The sequence below is a fragment of the Leiobunum rupestre genome, chromosome 1, assembly GCF_980474605.1.
Source record: "Leiobunum rupestre chromosome 1, qqLeiRupe1.1.hap1, whole genome shotgun sequence".
NCBI classification, from domain to species: Eukaryota; Metazoa; Arthropoda; class Arachnida; order Opiliones; family Sclerosomatidae; genus Leiobunum; species Leiobunum rupestre.
Window position 1 is genome coordinate 67447601 of NC_143384.1, and position 25427 is coordinate 67473027.

Here is a 25427-nt window from a genome sequence, read left to right on the forward strand (position 1 = left end):
TAGGATATTTTAATATTTGGAAAATTGTATGACCTTGAACCGTTGTCTTCAAGGTCATACTAAAATTATCTCGAGTACCATTACGTTTAGAGCAAAAATTCCAATTAGAAAGTTGTTCTTCGTCACATTTTATGTATTAATAACTTTAAATTATAATTTCTAATTCGAATTTTTGATCTAAACCTAATGGTTCTCGAGTTATTTTAGTGTATGACCTTGAAGACATGGTTCAAGGTCGTACAATTTTCCAAATATACAATTTTATCGACTTACTATTGGTCGAATCCGATCATGTGCACGCTAAGTAGGCATAAAACGTGACGGGGAACACTTTTCTAATTGGAACCAACTTTCTAGCACTTACGGTTCTCGCGATAGTTTTTGGATGACCTTGAAGACATGGTTCAAGGTCATCGAGGTTATCATTCTTCTTTGGCCCCCTGTACGTGCTACGTAACATACAAATTTCAAATTCCTAGAGAAAACGGTTTCTGAGATATTCGCCCTGGATCGTTTTTTAGTGGACACCCTGTATATAGTATGTGAACGAACACTCGGCAAACCCTATGGTAGATCCGAGGGCCGACCTCATCGAGCTCGGATATTGCCTCGGATACCTTAGCGAGGGCGAAGAAAATTTCGCTGCGATTTTTGTAAATTTGTAATTTTGAAGATTTCTCAAATTTCCCGTAGAAATTTATGAATTTTCTCAAGATTTGCTAAAATTTCAATTCAAATTTACAAATTTTTGCAAGATTACATAAAAATTTTCGGAAAACCATCAAATTTCATAAGATTTATTAAATTTGAGAAATTTGTCGGAATCGATAAAAATTTGAAAATTTGCCGAAACATTTGAGAAATTTTAAAAGATTTTCTAAAATTTATTCAGAAATTTGAAATTTGGAAATTTTTAAATCACTGGCGTATACGAAATTTGAAAGAGTGTCGGACCCCTCGGACCATTTCCATGGTTTATAGAATCTACACAGGTTGGGGCGCTTGGGATATGGGATGGTCCACTTACTCTCTACTCCTGCGTTTAGAAATTTGAAATCGGGCTAAGGCGCCGAAAGCGTCATCTGGCGAAAACTGATTTAATTTTACTGAATGCTTCGGGACTCCAACCTTAGATGAAAAGTGTTCTGAATTTCATATTTAATTAAGGTAAATATAATGTTTATAAGAATTCTTTATTTTTCATATTATTTAATCCTAAAACACCTTATAATTTTCGAAATTGTATTATGGAATGTGTTTTAAGCTTCCTGTTTAAAAATATTATATTATTATTAGGCCTTAGCGTAGATAGACACGTTGATTTTTTTCTCTATAATCTTGGTTTTAAATTAAAATTTTAAAATATATAAATTAAATAAAAAACAGGTGAAGCTTTTGTGGTATTTATATTTCATATTGATTTTTAACAAATTGTATATAAAGTACATTAGTACTCTTTGTAACATACAGGTGGCGCGTAGATAGCTAAATCTGGAACAGGTTTGGCAGGCAGTAGAAAATAAGGGGACCTAATCGCTAGCATGTACGAAGGTACAGGGAGCTCCAACCTGTGTAGCTTCTATAAACCGTGCCATTTCGATCGTTTCACCATCTTTTTAGGTTAAATTGTTATTTAAACTAGTAAATTAATAGTTAAACATATGAAACTTATTTTGAAAGTTTCAGGATAAGATAAATTGCCTTTGTTGTTTATCTAAAGGTATGCACCATATGCAAACTTTTCATTTTAAAAGGTCATAACCAAACATTTCATTTATATTCCTAATTGTGTTATTTAGATAAAGTTACATGAAATGTCGAACAATCGCTATGGTCGAAAATGTTGTGTACCAGGGTGCACCTAGTATTCGTATCGAAACCCTAATATATCATTTAGTCCTTTTCCTCGAGATAAAAGCCTCCGGCAGTTATGGATTAATACTATAACAAAATGTACAAAAGATACATGCCTACAAATTGAAACGAAGAAAATGCCATGGCATACACCAACCAGAAAAATTACCCTTGGTACGCAGCACCAGTCAGTTTGTGGGTATCATTTTGAGTTAGATGGAAAAAGGACAAACCGAACGAGTGTCCCCCGTTATTTTTATAACAAAAGCCAACCAGACTCGACTCTGCTAGATGAAACATTCTGCGAAGTAGCAAGCTACGCTGTGATTCCTAAAGAAGTGCATAAGCCAGAAATGACTGAAACCTACCAAGCTACACTTGAAAATTTAAATGGTAATTCCAAAGGTAAAGCTTTTCTTAAAGAGAGTATGACCTTTCTAGTTCAGTAGGGTGTACTAAGCTTTCTAAAAAAAACCACTTGAGGAGACTTTTCTCCGTAAATTGCGATGAAGGTTATACTCCCTTTAAACTCTATACGCTAGTTACTGAAATTTTCCCTATTAAATTAGTAGACCACAACAACAGCTTGGAAGAAAACCTAGAGACCCTTTCAAGAACTATTTCTACGCAACAGAAAACCATTGAAATGCTTGTATCAATGTTAGACGGCTTAGGACGAGTACAAAATGAAAACATAAACTTGAAGAAAGACAAATGTAAAGTAGAAGTAGAAATGAAAGAAAGGGACAAGCGGCTCACTCAAAAGGAATCTGAAATATCAACTCTGAAGGAAAATATAGTTAAACTTGAATACCTAAACCAGAATTTAATGGAACGTATGAGTTCCATTAAATCATTCTCTTTGAAATCCGTTTCAAACTCGTCAATGCTGAATTTCTACAAAGGTTTTAACACTATGGAAGATTTTAATGATATCTTTGAGTTTGTTGAACCGGATTTATCTAGATTAGTTTATTATACCAGCTCCGGTTATGAAAGAAAAACGGAACGAAATAGTTTGCCAAGTGCAGGAAGACCAATGTCCCTTGATTGGGCTATTAGAAGAAGATTTGGCATACAGATTCGACATATCCATCTCAACCGTTTCAAAGATTTGTATAACCTGGTTTGACCTGTTAGATAAGAGATTATCAGAACTAAAAATTTGGCCATCAAGAAAACTTGTCGATGAATGTATGCCGCAAGAATGTAAAAAATTATACCCTACCCCCAGAGTTATTATCGATTGTTCGGAACTATTCATTCAAACGCCACATGATTACACGACTCATGGCGATACCTGGTCCTCATATAAACATCACAATACAGCAAAGGCCTTATCGGGATAACCCCGAATGGATTTGTGAGTTTCGTCTCGAAGCTGGTTCCGGGTAGAATGTCTGACTTAGAAATCACTGATCATTGTAAAATTGTAGATTTATTAGAACCGGGTGACAGCATTATGGCAGATAGAGGCTTCACGATAGAAAATTTATTGAAAGAAAAAAACGTGGGATTAAATATTCCCACTTTTTTGGGTGACAAAAATCATCTATCTTTGCAGGAAGAAAACCGAACAAGAGATATCGCTAGTGTTCGCATTCAGCTAGGCTAGGCTAGGCTAATACCCAAGGCACCACCTTAGGCCTAAGTCATCATGCGACTTTTGAAGCCCTTAATTCAGGTGGCCGGGTTCATGTAGAAAGGGTGATACGAAGTGTTAAGAAATATCACCTTTTGAATATGGTTTTTCCTAACAGCATGAATGCTCAACTGCAAAAGGTATGGAGAATTTGTGCATATTTAACAAACTTTTGCAATGAACCATTGTTGGACGTAAGAAAAGAAGACCTAGAAAATCAGATTACAAATGAAACCAATATTCCACTACTAGATAAAACCATAAGTAATCCAAATTAAACGATTTTTTTATTTAAAACCATTAAGCACATGTTTAAAAAATCTTTGGCACAGGGTTTCGTATAAATATCACAGCTTTTAAATGTAAAAAACTTGTAAACATTAACTATCACGTTTTAATATCAGCCACAATCTAAAATCAGATCACACCATTCAAGCCCCATAATTCCTAATTGGCCTTGAATCTGGTAAAAATAGTTATGTTTCCTATCGAGACTAATTTCACCATTTTCATTTTTCTTAGGAAATGACATGGTTGGTTCTTTAGATTCTATAGCATCATTGATAGAAATATTATTGAGCATACACTTAGATAAAGTTTTTATTTCAAGTAAACTATACTCACCGGTGGTTTCGTCCAAAATAAGTCTGTCTGGTGATGCACCCAACATTGGGAGAGATGGGTTTACGCATAACCCAACTGAATCTAGGGAGTTGTTCTACTATCAAATTCTTGAAAATCAAAATTTCAGAGCTACATTCCCAAACATTGAAATAACATTGAGAATGTACTTGGTTTTAATGGTGTCGAATTGCACTGGAGAGCGTTCATTTTCCAAAATGAAACTTATTAAAAATAGGCTACGAACTACGACGAAACAAAACCGCTTATCAAAGTTATCTCTACTTAGCATTGAGAGTGATTTACTCCGAGAGCTGGATTTCACCGAAATCATCAATGATTTTTCGTCGAAAAAAGTTCGCAAGGTTCCATTTGTAATTTGTTAAAATTATAATTTGATTGGTTCTGCAATAAATTATTTAAACACTTAATTTTTTTAACTTGGTTGAAAGATAATTAGGGTGCCTCCACTCCTATGTTGCCCCAGGGCCTCCACACCTTTAAATCCGGCCCTGCGAAATGGTCATTTTAAATGTTGTTTATAGTAGCCCCGGCTTAATTCACAGGGTTCATACAAACCTGGAAAATCAGAAAATATAAAAGTTAGAAAAATTCCTTATATTTAGTAATAATCTGGGTTATCAGGGAAGTTAATGAGGGTTCAGAAAGAGTACAAATTTACTTTAAAAAGTTTTCTTTTTAAAGATGGGCGTTAATAACTTCTCTTATACAGGGTGTTGCAAAAGGTTATGCAAAACATTTAAGGAGTTGTAGGGGGTGAGTTGAGAAGTAAGCATGTTTTTTTCCTTTTTCCTACGATGAGTAAAAAGCGAGCCAGAGAGCTTCAAAGTGTGGCCTACTAGCCCTACAAGTAGGCTGCAACAAGCGCAAAACCAAGCAGCAGTAATAGTTAAAGATGATGCCGGTAAAAAATTTAGATAAGCATAGGAAATGTAATTCTCAGAACGCCGTTTGCAAGGCGTGTGGAATTTTATTCCAGAGCAAACAATTTTCATAATTGTTGGCACAATGTGTACTTTGCGCTAACAAAACTTTCGTTTTGGCCGTTCTTGAAGTAAAAACAATTGATTCTTCATTTTCGAAGGGTGTTGGTTTTTTTTTCTTGTCTTTTTTGAAAGTTTTGGGGTAACAATTTCCTTCCTTACAACTGAAAGGGTTCCTACTCGTTTCGCCACATTCTTCAATTTTGTCGGCTCTTAAAAACGGCCATGAAACTAGATTAGCAACTACATTTTCTTGGAAAGACCATATTTTTTCTTTAAAATTATTTTCAATCTGACAATATGCCTTTCAAAAATCGATAAAAATTATCTGGTTACATATAGAGATATTTGAATAATAATTAATCAAAATACATTTATTTAAAGGCATACTCAAGGCACCTTTGTAATTTAAAAAAAATTACTAGCCTCAAATACAAATAATAGTGATAATGCAAAATTGCGAAAACAAGATAATCTACATTTCAATAATCAAACAAAACTATAGACTATATAAATTAAGTACAAATAAATTAAACATTACAAATAAGAAATGTATAAATCATACAAAAATAGATATACCAAACAATTAAACAGACAAAAATATAGACAGTAAGAAATATAGCACAAAGAAATTTAACTAATTTATTTAAAAATGTTTCAATACATACGATAATAAATGTTTAATCAAATAAATAATAAATATAAAATTCAATTAAACTGACAAAACACTAGATTGTGAAACATTTATTACAAAGAAATTATAGACTGAAAGAAATATAATATTAAAAAATCCAAATAACAAATATTAAAAATATTTAAACACTGAAAATTAATTAAATGAAATTAAATTTAAACAGAATAGGGGTTCGACTCCGGAGTTCTTAAAATGCTATTTAAAATGTTAGTTTTTCCAAAAAAATGAATTTATTTCTACGTCGGGATAATTACTGTGTTGAGACTATTTTTATCGTGGCTTTTAATCCCGCTCATGCTCGAAGAGTAAGCCCTTTCCATCTGAAAATTATATAGACCGGAACTCCGAAAACATTTAATTAAATTAAACGCCACGCCACAGATTCTGACATTAATTTGGTCGCAAGTATCCAAGCCGCTGCCGACCAGATTTGGAACACACCGGGAGTATTTCAATATGTACGCGATTCCCTCATACAAAGTCGTTTTTGTGTAAGAGTAGAAAGCAGAAATTTCGACATATATTGTAACTTGTACAAAATACACATTTCCCTACTTTGTTCATCTGTGTTTAATTAAAATCATTGCACATTTCATATTTACTCATTTGTTTTTTGTTATTTATCTCAATTCCCACGCATTCGCAAATTCATTGTGCCCCTGAAATCGCATTTCTCTGCTGCTTGTTGCAGTCTAGCTCCAGGGGCGAGTAGGCCACCCTTTGAAGCTCTCCGGCGTTCTTTTAACTCAATGTAGGAAGATGGGGGAAAACCAGGCATACTTCTAAACTCACTCCTACAACTCCTGAAATTTTTGCATAACCATTTGAAACACCCTGTATTTAGGAATAATGACTTTTTTCAGGCGATTTCTAGCTTTGTTTCAAATCCTTTTCATGCTCCTAACAAAAAATCTAATCAACAATGTAGAGCATTCATTCGATAAAATGAACATTTTGCTAAGCGATAGAAGCACACGTCGCTGAAGTTTTACCCCTGGGTCGTATAAATAAACTTTTTTCACTCAAATATTAAATGCCCAAAATATTAAATGCGTGTGCAATATAAACGAACAGCTTTAGATCTAATATCTTCAGCTCGTTTTTGTACAAGTGCTTTGCTTTTATTTGGAAAGGCTTCCATTTCGTTCGGTATAGGATCGCTGGGGGATGGTGCAAATGAAAGATTGGTGATTAACTAAATTTTAAACTGGTTTTCATCAAGGAAAAAAATTTAAACATATCGTTAGAAATAGTATAATTAACTAATACTCAAAATCAGGGTTAATTGTGACTACTTCTATAGGCAAATATTTTTAGAGGGGATGATCACTATCCGAAATCGGTAACTTTGACTGTACTAAAGTGATTACCTAATCAATAACAGACTTGGATCTACGAAAGACTGTAATCGCTGAAATCTTTATAGATAATTTAAGGAAGTAGTTAGTCTCTCGGTATATTTCGACTTCCATGGGGAATAAAGACTGTAAATAACGCGATTACTTTTAAGTAAGATTAAAAATATTGCCTAGCAATGATATTAAACAAGAACTACAAAACTCAAATTCTTTAATTGAATATTCAAAATTTAGGCGTAGCTTTGGATACTATCGTCATTTATACTTAGCAACCGCTTTTACTAATAAAGAGTGAGGCAAACCAATTTTAAATAATATAGGGAAATAATAAGGGAAAATAGATAATGGTAAAATGAATATCAGAATTTGTAAATAGAGAAATAAATTAGCGAAGGTATCAGAACGAAATAAAGAGCTCGTTGAAAGGTATCAACTTCAAAGTGGAAAGGGTTCTAGGGCTAGTTGCAAACACAAATTAAAGTAAGCACTTTGATAGCAGTCAATTAATTCAATAAAACTAAACCGAGGAAAAATTAGGGCAGCCAAACTTTGCACAGATTTGATATAGAAAAAAAAGAAGCTGCTAATTAACCCCTTTTAACGTTATGATGAAAATGAAAACTTAGAAATTCAAAAAAATTAAATTATGATCCACGAAAAGAATAATTTATAAATTACTATGTTCGGAATCTCGTTTGAAATTTTTCATATAATGAAAAGAAATTTCTATTACTTCAAATTATCTTTCCAGATAATATATCAAAACAATTATGATTATCTAAAAAAACACTCAGATATTATTATAGAGAGATTGAACATAAGCCAAATTGACAAGAAAATTATTGATAATATTTAAATAGACACAAGACACCAAGCTGCATCATCGACATGGGTAGAAGAGCAAACACTGTGACTTACGGCATCATGGTTGGGATAGGTATGCCAAATAATAGCAAAAAGGGATATTGAAAAGTTAATTCAGTGCATAGTAAGTCCAGTGAAATATTATTCAAACCCAACATTGCATTGACAGAAGTACAAAGACATTTAGCGATTAACAGATATATGGAGGTTAAGGATTTAGTTGTGGGCTTATGGTTATCGAGCTAAACTGCCCTAATACTTTAAGAAACAAAATGATAACCCAGCAGAGAAAGGTCATATCCACTTGAAAAATAATTCAAATTATTTTTATCAACGTCAAGGGCAATAAATGATCAGGTAATATTTTATATTTTTCAGTGTGTGTTTCTTATAACCTTTTTGAGGTTTAGTGTGATGCATTTTCCATCGAAACACGTACCTGATATGCCAAATAATTTTTGTCATGATACATTTATTGGATTTTATGATGACAGTCCTGAACTTTACAGTAAAACAATATCCAGATTTGACGTTCAATTTGAATTACTAATTTAAAATAATTTTTAATTTGCCAAGAATTTCAAATTGATAGTATTTATATTCGCAATGTTATGCAAACAAATGCTTTTAATAATATTATTGAACCCCAACAATTAGTGTTTTAATATAAAAGCTTAGCTGAAACCCTAACTTTTCTAGAGACGAGGTTGAATAGAAAGATTATTTAAGCCTTGTGAGAGTCAAGTTAGATATTTTGGTGGCTGAGACGAGTCTGAGCCTAAGCTCAGTCCTTTTGTGGAAATTGATTAACTATACATCGTTTAACCTTTTCTTAAATCTCTGCGGATACCTTTGTTTATTATTTAGGAGGCACACTGAAAATGCAAAAAATATTACAGTCTGAAATACAAGCCTCTTAGAAATGTACAGAAATTTTTCTGTTTATTTGAGACCGATACAAATCTCCAAAATATTCTTTGTGAAAGTAAGACCCAGTAAAACGCAAATGATTTTTATATAAAAGTATGAAATGAGCCTGAACCCAATTGAGTGTATAGCTATGGTTGTAACTGCATTGTGTGGCTGCTCTTATTAAAAATGTTGCCAAATACTAACTTCATCTACTAAACATTTAATAAAACTGCGAATATTAATTTATGATTAATTGATACCACTATTAATATTTCGGTAACATTTATTTCAAGTGTAACAAGGAACTTAAAGAATATGGGCGTTGCATTATCCTTTTATGACTAGGCTAGAAAATTGGAATTTGTTTTCACTGATAATATGTAAATTGATGTATTTCCTGTTTCAAATTTGTATCTTTGAACTTCATGGTGTGAGATGTTTTAAACTGAAATCTATTCATTCTATTCGTAAAGTAATAACCTCCTTTGTTACTAAGGATGAACAGCTATCAATATTAGCTCACCGTTCATGCAAACATGATAAATACAAATTAAAGTTAGATTCTTAGCACATTAAGTCAGGGTAATATCAGGGAAACTACAAACAATATATATAAGGACAATTTGTCAGAGTTGAAATCATTGCTCCAGTGAGCAAAGTTTAAAAAACCTAACTATTGGGCTTATCTTTTCGTAGAACGATAATTTTGGAAAAATCTTAAAAAATATGTGGGAAATTAGAGAAATAGGTTTGCGAAAAATTGTTTGAATAATCTTGGATTAATCAAACAAAGGGTTTTACCAATCACCTGCATAAGCAACCTTCATTGTCATTGGTGAAATTCGGTTCAAGAATCGGATAAACGGATCAAAACAGAACCCTTGGAGTCTTTGCTTGATTTGAGCAATCATGGTGAAAATTTATTTAAGAAATCGACGGTAACGTTGTGGTTCACGTAATGAGTTAATTAAGTAGTTAGTTAATTAGTTAATTTTAATTTAAAGTTCACAAAAAATCTTGGCAATTTAATGTCAATCAAGGATACTTAAAAGCGTTATTTATACTTAGGGAAGAAACCGATTTTTAGCATTGTTCCCAACAGTGGCGTAACTAGGGTCCCGCAGAGCCCGCGACTGCGGGGGGGGGGCATGAAATTTTCACAAAATAGGTGACCTTTTCGTCTTAACTCTTAAGAATTAATTTTTTGCTAAGATAATTGTACTAATGCTTGATAACAGACAAAAAAGTTTTTTTATAAAGGGCCCTTTTGATATCCTGCGGGGGGCCCCAAAAGTTGTCGTTACGCCACTGGTTCCCAGTCCCCTTCATGCTCTAAGAGTACGGCTAACCCCTAAAAACTGAAATCAGCCCAGTAAAGTGTAAGTTGTCTAGTTAAAATAATTATAAATGATTCTCTGGCGACGTTATTATTTCGCTATTTTGAATGTTAGCTTCTTTTGCCATGAACAGGAATCCATACCTCTACTTGGAATGCTTATCGCGGCAGATTTTCGTCTGACGGTGTTTTGACGTCACAATGTTATCTTAACAAACAACAACGCTAGAGGGGAGCGCGCGCAGAGGCGTTTTTTTATCGTAGGCGGGGTCAAAGCCGTCAGAGTGTTCTGACCATACGCGATACGGCAGGATAAGCATTCCAAGTAGAGCTATGAATTCCTGCCATGAATAGATGGCATCACCCTCTCCAGTAAAGTCTTTTCCCCAAGAATGAGTTAGATTCATTGCCATCGCTAGTTACCAAAAACCTTATCATTGTACAGGTGGTAATGATAGAGACGACCGTTGTTTTAAGTAGAAATAAATGAATTCTTGGTGTCGTGGATTGTGTAGCTTTTGAAAATAGAAATTATAATAATCTGGTCAATAAGAAAATTTTAATTTATATAATTTTAATTATAATCTAAGTTAATGTAAGAAAAAATTGTTGTTTTTCTTTACGTGTTCTTAGAAAAAGCTTTCACGAAAGCAATGAGCTCGTTCAAGACTCCAGCATTTACATATCTCGCTCATATAAAATGCGTCAGTTCCTCCGTGTATCTTTCGATGTAACACGCTATTCTTCTCACCAGCTGTACATTATTTCTTCAATTATTAATGCGGGAAATGTTTCCCAAAGCGTCTGTTTCACATTTTTCTTCTTTCATCGTTATTTGAATACACGTGAAATTGGTGGCGGTATGATATTGATTGTGAGATCATCAGTCACGTCTTCGTTTTTCAAGGAGTTGGTCGTATAATATTTCAAGTAAAACAAATAATTTTTCATAGGTATTTATTTTAAATATTAACGTACATTTGTTTAAGTCTTTTTTCCAAAAATGTACGCAGGGAACAATTTGTTTCAAAAGTGCTTTATGAACAATTTGTCGTCCTTATTTATGAAGAATGATCAGTGCGCTAGTTTAATAACAGTCACATTTTGCAGAAATTTGTCTCATGCGGCGAAAGATCAGCTGAGGTAAAAAAATTGTTTGTACAATATTTTTATTATTCTTATAAAGTAGTTCCTTGCGTTCGATTATATTTAATTTATATTTCGAAACCTCGGACCCACTCCTGCTGCATAGACTTTGTAAGACATCTCTCTGTGGGTTAGAAGTAGGGCCGGCGTGGGGGGGGGGGGCAAAGGTACCCTGGGCCCGTGCTTCTGAGCGTGCTTAACTAAAATTTTCTGACTATTTCCAAAAAACCAAAAATTGGGGGGTGGGCTGGGGCCTGAGAACGCTTACCTGGGGCCCAGGGCCATTTTAACATTTCCGTGGGCTAAAATCTCTCAATTACCGACTTTTCGGACATTCGTAGGCCCTATTATATGGAATCTTAGGCCCTTATGTCTCCTAAAATTTTCGTACGCCCTAGGCACTTTGCCTAGTCTGCCTTATGGATAAGGCGGCCCTGCTAAGAAGGGCTTACTCCAGAGCTCTTTGGTTTTCCTTTTTCATAAAAACTGGCTGAGGTTAACGGTCATAGTTAGTGTAAGGAGCTGTTGGCTCTCGAGGCATGAAGGGCTTGCCACCACCCTCCAACGCAATTAAACCCGCCCACCGGTAACTGGCTTCACAAGTCACTAGTTGACTTAGGCCTGTGTAACTCCTTGGGTATTAGCTTAGCGAATTATAATTATTAATAGTTTTATCTAAATCGTGCACTAGTTATATATTATTTAATAACTCACCGTAATCACGCGAACATTATTTTTTTCTGTTGTCAAAGTCGGTCACGATAATTATTTGCTTCGATTTTCTCTAAATTTGGTACTCTGATCACAAAGGCTTTAGTTGGGAGAAGCCTAATTGCACAAGTCTACAATGTTACATTAAATTTAATTATACATGTAGCAGGAAGAGGAGCCGGGTTTGATCCCAGCTTGTGGCACTGGGTGAAAACTCGGAACAACTCCTTCCGCGTTGAGTTTGCAAGTTCTCTCCCCACTGGTTTAAGTGGTTTTCCCCCGAGATCTTCGGTTTCCCCCCTTTTTTTATTCAAAGAAGAAAGGGCTGAATTGAGTTTGAGAAGACCGCGAGCCCGGCGAAGACACCATCTGATTAATCAGGGCAAGATATGTGTAACGGCCACGCCAACGGGGGGCTAAGTGGGGACAGGGGTGGGGACACCCGTGGCGGAAGTATTCCGACCACCCGTTGGGGGATTGGTGGTCGTCCTCACACGGCCAGCCACAAACTCTGCCTCCCGAAGGCCTGGGATTACAGGGGTGGTTCGGTTTCCCCTTCCATAAAAACTTGTTGAGGTTAACGGTAATAGTTAGTGTAGCGAGCTGTTGGCTCACATGGCTTGCAGGGCTTGCCACCACCATCCTACGCATTGTAAACCGGCCACCTGAATTAAAAGGCCATAAAAGTCGCTAGGTGGTACATTGGCTATTAGCCTAGCTGATTATGATTATTATTATTATTTTTCTAAACTGTTTGATATAAGTTTATGTGCGTTATTGATTCAAAATATTTACATTTACAATTAACATCTACTTTGAAAAAATTCACATTTAAACCTAATGAAAATCTAAACAGAATAATATAATTGATATATTGGTGAGACGTCATGCAGTTTAGTCTTACGGTGGTTTTTTTAACCATATTTGCTTAATTGTAAACTCATTGTATTTATTTTTAGATATATCTTTTATTATTTAAATCTAAACCAACGCAGGTGAGAATGGAATCTGCTCAGCTGATATTACTTTTTAAAGAGGAGGTAAGTGAATTAATTATTTTGAACCTTTCGACTTCAAATAATTTTCCATTTCAAAGGTTATTCCACTTATTTCTAAAAATTCCACGGAAAGTATTTTTCTGGAAAATTATTCTGGTCTCTTTACCGAAGTATTTTATAATTTCGGTAAAACTTACAAGTAAGTTACAATTTTTGTTATGTCGATATACGTATATTAAAACATTTAAGTTTTTCGATTTATTTAAATTTTCAGTTTGTCCTACAGAATAAAAAACGTAAGTTTAAACGCTATTTTGATTTTATTTTAGACAGTCTTCAAGTTGTTTTAAATTTTGATATTTTTGCAGTACTCTTTTCCAGACAGTACTAATTTCGACATTGAAATGTACTCGAAAGTAATAACGTACAGCCGTTTCCAAAGGAACCCTTTTACCGCAGAGTATTTTTATTCCAAAGTCTACATGTACTCAAAATATCCAGAAATTCAGTCCCCAAGTTTTCTTGTCAATCTTGTAAAATTTAAGCCATTGGTGAGTTGAAATTATCGAAAAACCAATTCAAATTAAAGAGCCCAGAATCGTTAAAATTTGCAAGGTGGGGCTAAAGTATTACTGGGTTTGAGAAATTATAACTCTTGTACAAGCCACGTGACCGAACAGAAGCAGGTAGCAGAGAAATTTGGCCCGACATTTTCAATGGATAATTGAAGCAACTGTCGGCTCGACGTGTAGTAGTTCCTTTTTCAACAGATGTCGCTAACGTCGAAATTAAAACAAAACACTTCAGCTACATTTTGACCCCAAAGGCGTGACATATAAATATCCCTCGCGTCGATTGGCTCGGTTGTAAATTTGGTAATAACTTAAATTATAGTACACTTCTTAACCATATTTTTATATGGCATATATTATTTAGGTTAAAGTCCACTAACTAGAGTATAAGTTGTCTCATTATAATACTCTAAATTGGTACTCTGACTATGTTATTGTTCCACTATTTTGATTTTAGATTCCTTTGTCATTAATAGATGACACCAAGCTTTCCAGTATAGGTGTTTTTTCGAAGAATCGGATAGATTAATAACAAGGGCCTTATCATAATACAGGTGGCAATGATAGAGCCGACAGTTGCTTTAATTTACACAATAGTTATAAACTTAGTTCGGATACAAAGCAAAGAACTAGACCTCTACAATAGGTTTTATCGGAAATACATTCATACGAGAAAAGTATTAATATCCCAATATGGCTTATGTTGTTCGTTTGATTATCAAAAGTCAGTATTCGTAAGTGTGTAATATATGAATAGGGAAATTTGAGCCATGTAGCTGCGTACACACACGTGTTTTGACCTATTGGGATACTTATCGTGTAAGAAATTTATTATATACTTTTGGTTTCATATATTATCAATATCTGTTTTTCAGTTTTTCTTATTGCTCGTAGCCTGTATATTAGTTTGTACAGCAATAACTTGCTGCTTAGAAAATTCAGTTCTACAATGTCAAAATAGAACTTCTTATTTATGGATGTATATCGCACCTATTTTCCAAAAATGTAAGATTGAATCTTAAGATCTTATGCATATGAGATATTTCAGTGTTGTTAATTTTCCGGAAAAATAAAATGCGGAAATGTTCTGAATTGCGGAAAATTTTCCGCAAATCGGAAAAATAAAAAATTGAAACATAAATTACTTTTTAAGGGTTTTTAAAGTTTTTGATTTTTTATCGATATAAAATGTCTAATATCAGTAAACATACTACAAAACATTAATAGTGTTACATTGTTAATCAGTTTAAACAAGTCTAGAGGTTTAATTTTACTTTCAGATTCAAAAAATTAAGCGAAAATTCCGCTTTATTTAAATTTGCAAACAATATATTAGACTAATCATGAAACGAAAACTTTTTTTTTTAATTTTTTCGGAAAAATACGGAAAATTTTCCGGAAAAAAGGCCTCGATCATTTTTTAGAGCGGGAAATTTTCCGACTTACAACACTAAGATATTTAAATTTTATTGGTAGTTTTATGGTATTTGTATTAATTGCAGCTCAACTTGCAAAATTGCAACATTCATTTTCCACCGTCCTTTTGAACAACTGGACTCTATCTTTGATTGTGCTCAATAGCTTCGTGCTCACGGCGATAACAGCGTATTCCATTTCAAAAGGGGCCACGATTCTTAATCGCTTGGAAGACATTCTTCACGTTGACGGACTCAAATTTTGCTTTCGAGATACAAGCGCACTAAGAGACTACCTAAAAGTAATTTATATTGAACATAAGCGTCAACGAAATATTTCTTTATACCAAATAATTCGATCGAATTCCTAATCGAATATTCGATTCGTCGTATCGAATTTATTTGGAAAATCTTAGCGAATATTCGCTTTGTCGTATCGAATATATTCGGAAAATCTTCGCGAATATTCGCTTTGTCGTATCGAATATATTTGGAGAATCTTCGCGAATATTCGCTTTGTCGTATCGAATATATTTGGAGAATCTTCGCGAATATTCGCTTTGTCGTATCGAAAATATTTGGAGAATCTTCGTGAATATTCGCTTTGTCGTATCGAATATAATTGGAGAATCTTCGCGAATATTCGCTTTGTCGTATCGAATATATTTTGAAAATCTTCGCGAAGATTCGCTTTGTCGTATCGAATATATTTTGAAAATTCTTCGCGAATATTCGACTCGTCGTATCGAATAAATTTGGAAAATCTTCGCGAATATTCGATTCGTCGTATCGAATAAATTTGGAAAATCTTTGCGAATATTCGATTCGTCGTATCGAATAAATTTGGAAAATCTTCGCGAATATTCGATTCGTCGTATCGAATAAATTTGGAAAATCTTCGCGAATATTCGATTCGTCGTATCGAATAAATTTGGAAAATCTTCGCGAATATTCGATTCGTCGTATCGAATAAATTTGGAAAATCTTCGCGAATATTCGATTCGTAATATCGAATAAATTTGGAAAATCTTCGCGAATATTCGATTCGTCGTATCGAATAAATTTTGAAAATCTTCGCGAATATTCGATTCGTCGTATCGAATAAATTTGGAAAATCTTCGCGAATATTCGATTCGTCGTATCGAATAAATTTGGAAAATCTTCGCGAATATTCGATTCGTCGTATCGAATAAATTTGTAAAATCTTCGCGAATATTCGATTCGTCGTATCGAATAAATTTGGAAAATCTTCGCGAATATTCGATTCGTCGTATCGAATAAATTTGGAAAATCTTCGCGAATATTTGATTCGTCGTATCGAATAAATTTGGAAAATCTTCGCGAATATTCGATTCGTCGTATCGAATAAATTTGGAAAATCTCCGCGAATATTAGCTTTCCCAGATCAAATTTTTGTAAAGGGCAGTGGAAGATATTTCACAGTTCAAATAGTTTTCAAAACTGATCGAATAATAGCTAGGTGTTTCTTGATTGTTCAGTTTTAAAGTCATCAAACAAAATTTTGTCTTAAAAAACTACTTTGCTTTAGTGACGCATGGCATGGCTCCGTATCGATTGGAGACTCAACTGTTAGGTGTTTCGTTAAGCTTTTATTTTGTTTTTATATAAATTTTCAAAAACTCATCAAACTAAAAAAAAAATACGTAAAATTATTAGATATTCGAAAAATTATTATGTATAACCAAATATTCGACGTTTTAAATATCCTATTTGTTTTTTAACGTGGCCAGAAAACAAATATTTGATTATCGATTCGATCCTCAAAAAATGGTACTTGCACAGCTCTACTAGATTTTAGTAAAATTTTCTCTGCAACTGTAAGGCCGAAAGACTTCACAAATATGTGTATATGCATAAATAAAGAACCTTGGCTAGAAAATACCTGAATGATGATTTCAGAAATTGGAAGGAAACATTTAGTTAGAAATAATTGCACTTCAAAGTAACAGTCATTGAAAAATATGAAAACAGTTTAGAAAACTTTAAGAGGCGGAAACACGGTGTGTTTTGAAACCAAGGAGGAGCTAGGCAACGGTACACTTAGCACTGACAAATCCTGCACTGGTAAAGCGTGAAATAAACAATATTTTAAAAGTGAAGTTTTTATATTAAAGTCTTTGCAGGGGGCCAAAGGAAAAGCTCTTTCGAACCGAGTGTACTATGAAAGAGGCAAAGAACTTCCCAGTGTAAACTCTTGTATCAACTACGCTCTGGAGCGAAAAGTTACTTACGTTGACTGGCACGAGCAGTTGATGGAGTTGCGTGACTTTTGCACGAATAATTACGACCGAAATGAAGAAACCTTGTTTTACAGAGGATCATCTGTCATTACAACGGAAGCAGTTGCTTTTAAACTTGGAACTAATCACTCATTGAGCAACAACTTATTGGAAAAGCTAAACCAAAGTTATGTACTTTTAACTGGAATGTTAGGCTTAAATATAATGTAGTTTGGATATTATTGCTTCTAATAATCATAACATAAATTATTATCATAAATTGCCATGCATAAGATCGGTTTGGCAAAATAATTTGATTTTCAGCCAAAATTACTTTTAACTAGATTGCACTTGGGTTATTATTGCCTTAAATTATCATAACATAAATTATTATCATAAATTGTCATGAATGAGATCGGTCAAATGGCAAAATAATTTGATTTTCCGCCAAAATTACTTTTAACTAGAATGCGCTTGGGTTATTATTGCTTCAAATTATCATAACATAAATTATTATCATAAATGCCCATGAATGAGATCGGTCAAATGGCAAAATAATTTGATTTTCCGCCAAAATTACTTTTAACTAGAATGCACTTGGGTTATTATTGCTTCTAATTATCATAACATAAATTATTATCATAAATTTCCATGAATGAGATCGGGTTTGGCAAAATAATTTGATTTTAAGCTCAGATTACTTTTGAATTGAAATTCTTTTAATGTTAATTATATTAAATATGCAGACTTCGCTTATTGGCAGATATGACAATCGCCAACACAGACATCGATCGAGCCTTTTGGAAACTGTTTAATGGATGCATTTTAGCTGAAGTTCTCAGCGAAGAAGTGCAAATAAAGATTGACTATAAAGGACTGGAATTGCTTATGAAAATCTACACTTTTTGCGTTATTATTTGCATTCTTGTCTGTTGTTACGAAAAATTTCGATTATTTCTTGGTGCTTTACGAAAAATAACTTCATAATTTTAAAGAGGTTAAATTAACTGAAATTCAATTAGGTTGATTTGGCCAAAAACCATTTTCCAATCTAATTTCATAAAAAAAGTAATTTTTTTAAAAGTTCTTTAAAGCAAGTGTCGGCTCTAGGTGAAGTAGTTCTTTCAAAAGCGACTATAAAATATGCTATGTCAATTTTCATTTAATTTAATTTTTTCTTCTTCTTTATTAAAAAAATGTTTTTTTTTGCTATTTGCAATTTAGGAAAAACAATTATTTTAATTTTGTAAATATTTACACTAAAACATTTAAAGCAAGTGTCGGCTCTAGGTGAAGTAGTTCTTTCAAAAGCGACTATAAAATATGCTATGTCAATTTTCATTTAATTTAATTTTTTCTTCTTCTTTATTAAAAAAATGTTTTTTTTTGCTATTTGCAATTTAGGAAAAACAATTATTTTAATTTTGTAAATATTTACACTAAAACATTTAAAGCAAGTGTCGGCTCTAGGTGAAGTAGTTCTTTCAAAAGCGACTATAAAATATGCTATGTCAATTTTCATTTAATTTAATTTTTTCTTCTTCTTTATTAAAAAAATGTTTTTTTTGCTATTTGCAATTTAGGAAAAACAATTATTTTAATTTTGTAAATATTTACACTAAAACATTTAAAGCAAGTGTCGGCTCTAGGTGAAGTAGTTCTTTTTTTAACAGATGTCGCTAGCGTCGAAATCACAACAAGATGCTGAAGCTACATTTTGACTCAAAAGGCGGGACATAAAAGTATGCTTCGCGTTGATTGGCTCGTTCGTAAATTTGTCAATAACTTCAATTATAGTAATTGTTTACAATATATTTTATATGGGATATATAATTTAGGTTAAAGCTCACTAAGCAGAGTAAAAGTGGTCTGTATATAATACTCTATAATGGCTCTCTGACAACGTTATTGTTTCGCTATTTTGAATTTTAGCTTCCGTTCCCATTAATAGATGGCTCCACGCTCTCCACGAAAGTCATTTTTTTTTGGAGATTCGGATAGATTCATGGCCATCTCTAATAACAGGGGCCTTTTCATAATACAGGTGGCAATGATAGAGCCGACAGTTGCTTTAAAATCCTGTAGCTTTTCTTGATAGATTTTAGACTAAAACTTATCTAAGTAGAAACCTTTTATATATTTTAAATTGCCAAAAGATAGCACAATTAAATTTATATAATTATTACAAAAGATAATCAAAGTTGAAAACAGTTAAATAATATTTTATCTTGCCAAAACATTGTATGGAAAATGTTGTGTTGATAATTTCTTAAATAAAAACTATAACAATTAAAATTAGACATTTATATTCAAGAAAAATACCGAACAATATTCATTAAAAATTATGTATTTCGTGATAAAACGGCTAAAACCATTCCATTATTAATCGTATTATATCTATCAAGATATGGTTCATATTGATTTTAAAAAATGCGCCTTGTAGAATAGTTTATTGACATCTGTTGGTGGAGAATAATAATTTATAGATACTTAAGAAACCATTTAAATACGGATCTTGTGTAGAATTAATTAATAAAATGAAAATAATAAAATTATAAGCTTATTTATATAACCTACGCATTAATTTCAAATATGTGCTTTGTGTGTTTTAAAAACGTTTTATAAAATAATTTAGCGACGTCTGCTGGTTTACACTAATAATATATTGAAGGTTAACGAACTACTGAAAAATAAACACGGTTACAAGGATAAAAATGATTACAAACACGATGAAATTAATTCATATCAGAATCTCTTTGTCATTAATATCAAAAATACATGTTTACTATATAGTAACATATACTAGCTAATATTATACATTATATTAACAACCAACGAAAAGCACTATATTAACAAGTACTAAAAAATGCAAACACCATAACAAACTTGAAATGTTAGTATGACGCTTACAAGATCATTCAAATGTAACTCGGGTCATTAAGATTACTTATTATTAGTATTATAATTCTTATTATAATTTGAACAACCACTGAAAAACGGACGCCATACAAAAATTATTTCAAACGCCATCAAATAATTGAATCACACAAAGTCGTTGCCATTTATTTAAAAGATTTGCTTCATACAACAGCCTACTGACATCTATTGGCCAAAATTAAATTAAACTATTTGGATGTTTCACTGAAAATTATACTTCAATTGAAAACAAACACCAACGTCCTAAAATAAATTTCATAAAGGCAACCCTTTCTTTTTAATTGTTTATTAAAATTACAAACAAGTAACTTCAACTTCATAAGAGAGATGTCGCTACTAGCGTTAGAATCAAACGTTAACTTTTGAAATAGAGAGAGAGAGAGAAAGAGTAACAGGTTCCTGCGCTCTTTCCGTTTTCCCACAGCTTTCCCCGCAGCTTTGCTCCGTTCGGCGACCGCGCTGATAGTAACCGTGTCATCGTCAATCGGCTGAAAAGCAGGCCCGGGTAGAACGCGGCTACATGTTCCCCCTCGCGCCACAAAAGTATCTCTAGGATTCCGTCACACGCGGAGGCAATCAAAATAACGACCGATTCCCCCGCTACCCTCGTTCGTCTATTTATTTATAGTTCAAGAGTTTTCTAACAGGGTGTTAAAATATACAAGTACAGGACGTCCATTCCAGTAAGTACTTATACTTAGTTTCGAATAAAAAAAACCCAACCAAAACCTTCCGTAATTGATTTCCTAGAATGAGGCTTAAGCGTCGTTTTGGGGAAAGTTAACGAATTACGCGAACTTTTTTGTTAAGAGCGCGAAATAAAAGTTCCAACTGCCTTTTAGGCGCGTATAATTTCTGGTCGGGAAAATACAAATGTACGTTCGCGCGCGTTCGGCTGTAACGTACGAATTTAGAAAGCGTTTATAAATGCAGCTGTACGCAAAAACGAGCCACGGACGAGGTTACTGGCAGTACTGCGGATAAAATATGTTACCTTTATATAACGTGCTGAAAAGAATTTGCTTATACCTTATTTATTACACTCACGGACGAATGTAAATTTCTGGGTTGCGTATTTTTTTATGATATTATTAAAACGTCTGAGCACTAAGAAAAATATTCGCACTATCGTGCGTAAGAGTGCCGCCTGCTTCCGATATCTGCGCCACATTTTCACGTGGTTAGCTTACGTCGTGTTCGTCACGTGGCGGCGCGCTCCAGTAAATGATTCGTTTTTCGTTTTTCGTTAGAGGCGTTTCGTAAGCCAATTGATTGCCGCATAACGCGACGAACCTTCGAAATATTAAAGTCAATTGGAAGCGTTCTTTGAAAGAAATGTAAATATAATAGAACGAAAATAAATAAGGTTGATAGTTTTGGTTTCCCCGCTGCTGGGTTATTTTTCTTCGGTCCGTCGTTCGCAGCGGGTGACAACTTACGATTTCACATATTTCACGTGTAACGTACCGTCGTGATTTATAATTTCAGCCTCGATTTTAGCCCCGACTACACGGCAAACAGTAGCTTCCCGTAAATCCCCAAAAACAGTCAATTTTTTTGTAAATAGGTCAGAAGTCGATATTCGGCTTTTTCGCAATTTTTTTTTCAGTCATCGCCTTAGTGGCACACACACACACACGAGTAGCTGTTCTATCTTTTTAAAAAATAAGCCTATCATTCTTCTGCCTGTAATATAAACTTCCCACGACTGAAATTTGTTATCTCAATTTAGATATAAATTCTGCTTGTGGAAAGACGCTAACACCAGAGATTTAAATCAATTTTGTCGCGGTTGGCGATGATTCTACATTGTTGTTGTTCGCCACTACCGATTCGAAAATATTTCCAAATTTCGAACATGTTGCGCGGAGCGTGTGTCAACTCGAAGCTGCTAGATTGATACGGTTGTTTTTAGCCGAAACTCCGCGCGGCTGATACGATGGTAACGCAAATCGGTCATATCTTCTCGAATGGCCTTTAGACTCTTTGTCTATCTTTTTGGAAACCGCATCTACTGGCTGTCCCGGATAAATCGGCCGAAAAGGTTCCTTCGAGCCCTTGTCTAAACTTCGACGGAGATTTTTTCTCGAAGCCTTTGTCGTTTGTTACCGAGTGTTCGCGATCACAACTTTCGAGACGCCAGTACTCATTGGAGAATCACTGTTATGGGTGACGTCAAACGCGCGTTAATTTTATCGAAGCAAGCCAGGACTTACGGTTGCGCGAAAGTATTGTTAGTGTTGTTGGTGTTGTCCCAAACGCGTCCAATCGACTGCGATAATTTCACCGTGGGATATTTAGCTAATTTCTTCGGCAGAACTAACATCTTGCGCCAAGGAATCAAAATCTCTGGCGCCGTTAAATACGCGTTGGACGAAATCAATAAAGACGATGATTTGTTGGCCAATCATACCCTTCATTTGATACACAACAACACCGATGGAGACCGTCTCTTGGGGACGAAAGCGATTATCGAGCAGTATGGTAAAGGCGCGATCGTGTTTATCGGCCCCGAAGACTCGTGTGACGTCGAAGCCACCGTCGCAGCTTCACTCAACTTACCCATGATTTCCTACGTAAGTACTGACTTTATCTTTGAAGGTCGCAGTTGGTACGTGATACCGAAATGTGTCTTACCGGAAGAGATGTCATTGGGGGTTAAAAGGTTTGGTAAAGAAAGTTACACGGTGACAATTTCTTGACTGGACTGTGCTAACGCGTACACTGTGATGGTAGTTCTTCGTACTTAGGCTTTTTCTCTCCAGATTAGATTTAGTTTGAATGTGTTTTACTAGGTTAGTTTACATCAGCTTAAGGTGGGCTTAAGCTTGTTTATTTTCATAAGGTCAATATTACTAGTTGGTATGTCGTACTTAATATCTACATTCATGCTGTAAGTTAGTAGCATAGTCTTAACTCTAACAAACTTGCATACACCCTTGTACCATTATAGTACAAGCAGTCAAAAAAATTTATTTGAAACAAGGCCTATACAAATCCATAAATTAATATGGAGACAACACCACAAATAAGTATATTAAATTAAGTTTTGGTACATATGTAAGAAATCCACTGAAGTATAGCCTAAATACACTGATGTTTCCGAATTTCAGTCCTCAATATCAGGCCAAGTCATCTCCTGACTTATAATGCCGTTAAACAGGTGGCCGGGTTACAATGCGTAGGAGGGTGGTGGAAAGCCCTTCATGCCACGCGAGCCAACAAATGGGATGAGTAGTTGGCTTAGCGTCACCCGGTTTGAAGACCTATTTACGTTTTGATAACAAATGATACGCACACAACTCGCGTGTATCATCGGTAAAACCAAGTAAAGGCTAAGATAATTTCCATAAAATATTGACGTAAATGCAACACATACATTGGATTGGAATCGGTAATTTATGAAAACAACCGTAATAACATTCTAATTGAGATTAAGTTGTCGCACTATTTATTGCAATTTGATGCATTTGATATTGAAATTTCGTTTTATTACGATATAGAACCTTTCGTAAATTACATAATTTTTTCAGTTCGTAATGCAGGTTAACAAACAGATTTGGGACAGGTTACCATAATCAAGAAATTGACCCACAAATTCTAACAGTAGAGGTTTCACTATCAGTTTTACGGAAACGTTCTCCAATTTTATAGTATTTAAGGACAATTCAGATTGTACAAAGGTCAATTAAACTATCCGTCATTTTGACCAAATGTTGTAGTGTGAAAATTAGAATATGACACGGTTTTCAAGGATACCAACGATTACGTTTTCTCGTCTATGTCACCGTTTTACCATATTCAACTTCTTGGATTTCTAACAACGATGTTAAGATTTTTCACCACTCAACGCTAAAAATCGTATCAACATTGTCACTGTAGAAATACCAAAATTAATTTTTGATAAAACAAAAATGGTAGAGAACATAAACAAAACACAACTACTTGTCAAAACGTCAGTACACGCGTGTGGACCTTATTTAGCTTCTGACGAACACTTTGTATACACTTCCGTTTTTTTGGTTAATAAACATGAATATCGGACTTAAACAACTGTTGGCGTCAATGAAATTTATTGTAGGGGAAACATTTACTGGACCGGCAATCATCTGTGCTATATTTACATTTACATTCTAGGACCTAAATTAACTGTCGAATTTTCCAGGTTGGTAAAATGGTAACATGTGTTATTGCTTTTTAATTATTCTACATTAGCATTTCCACCTGTTGAAGAGAGAATGGGTCTGAGTGTGCAGTAGCTTGTGGCTTTACCGGGGAGTCGGGCGCCGGCTCTTGTAACCGATAAGGGTGGTGGCTCACTGGGAGATGTTAGCTCTGATCAAATCAATCTCCACCTCCGACTTTGGTCAGTTATGGGCTGGAAACTGGCTTTCGGCTCAGGTTAACGGAGAGGGTCCGGTAAAACTGGATTGGGTAGCGTGCTGTGGGACGGTGGGTCTCCGTATGAGGCGCAGTAGTCCTTTTCCCTGGTTTATTGGAGCTCACCGGGATCTCCGGTGGCAGCTGTGCCGGGTTACGTGTACCGCTGTAAGCCCGTCGTTCCCCTTTAGCAGCTTTCTCCAAAGGGTATGACTCTTTACCTACGTAGGTAGGGTGTCGGCGGGAGTTGCTATAACATCCACTCTCTATCCCACAGCTGTGCGCGAAGTGTTAACTGGTCACCCCATTGCTGCGCCTTTTGTCGAGTTGAGTGGCTGGCGTCGAGGGTGAGACTATTAGTAGTAGGGTTCTACTACCCATGCTGGATTTGTCACCTGTCCGGGCTTGTGGACGCGGGCGTAGGGTATTCTGATGAGACCACCAGTGTAGTAGGCTTTTTGATTCGCTTGGAGCACCGGTATACAAATTCTGACAACATGTTGAAGAGAGAGAGAACCACCCTGGATTACATGTTTTTATTTTGGCACGAAACTAAGCTCAACGTCACTGTGTTCCGAAAAATTGATTATTTTTCCAACTTAAGACCCCGAAAACATTTGCGGTACTCAAACTATATGTATCACGTATACAAAAGGAACTTCCACAAATAAAGCATATTTGATATTTATATTTACTGGTTTGATACTTTATTGTGTATCTTTCAACAGAAGTAAACTTACCTA

General features: G+C 34.5%; 2 protein-coding genes across 2 annotated transcripts in view; both read left to right on the top strand.

Annotated features, from left to right (window-relative positions):
* The first annotated feature begins 3144 nt into the window (after positions 1–3144).
* LOC149966194 (uncharacterized) lies at positions 3145–17598 on the top strand. The gene is made up of 6 exons (XM_090167483.1): positions 3145–3217; positions 3291–3364; positions 13102–13182; positions 14588–14717; positions 15215–15429; positions 17263–17598. The coding sequence occupies exons 1-6, from the start codon at positions 3145–3147 to the stop codon at positions 17596–17598; spliced, it is 909 nt and encodes a 302-aa protein (XP_090023609.1).
* A 3130-nt stretch (positions 17599–20728) lies between these two features.
* Positions 20729–25427, top strand: part of LOC149966195 (receptor-type guanylate cyclase Gyc76C-like) — a 128236-nt gene continuing 123537 nt past the window's right edge. Inside the window, exons 1-2 of the mRNA XM_090181020.1 lie at positions 20729–20987; positions 22037–22880. Of these exons, the coding sequence (XP_090037146.1) occupies positions 22470–22880 (411 nt within the window). The 5' untranslated portion in view covers positions 20729–20987; positions 22037–22469. The remainder of the gene's footprint in view (positions 20988–22036; positions 22881–25427) is intronic.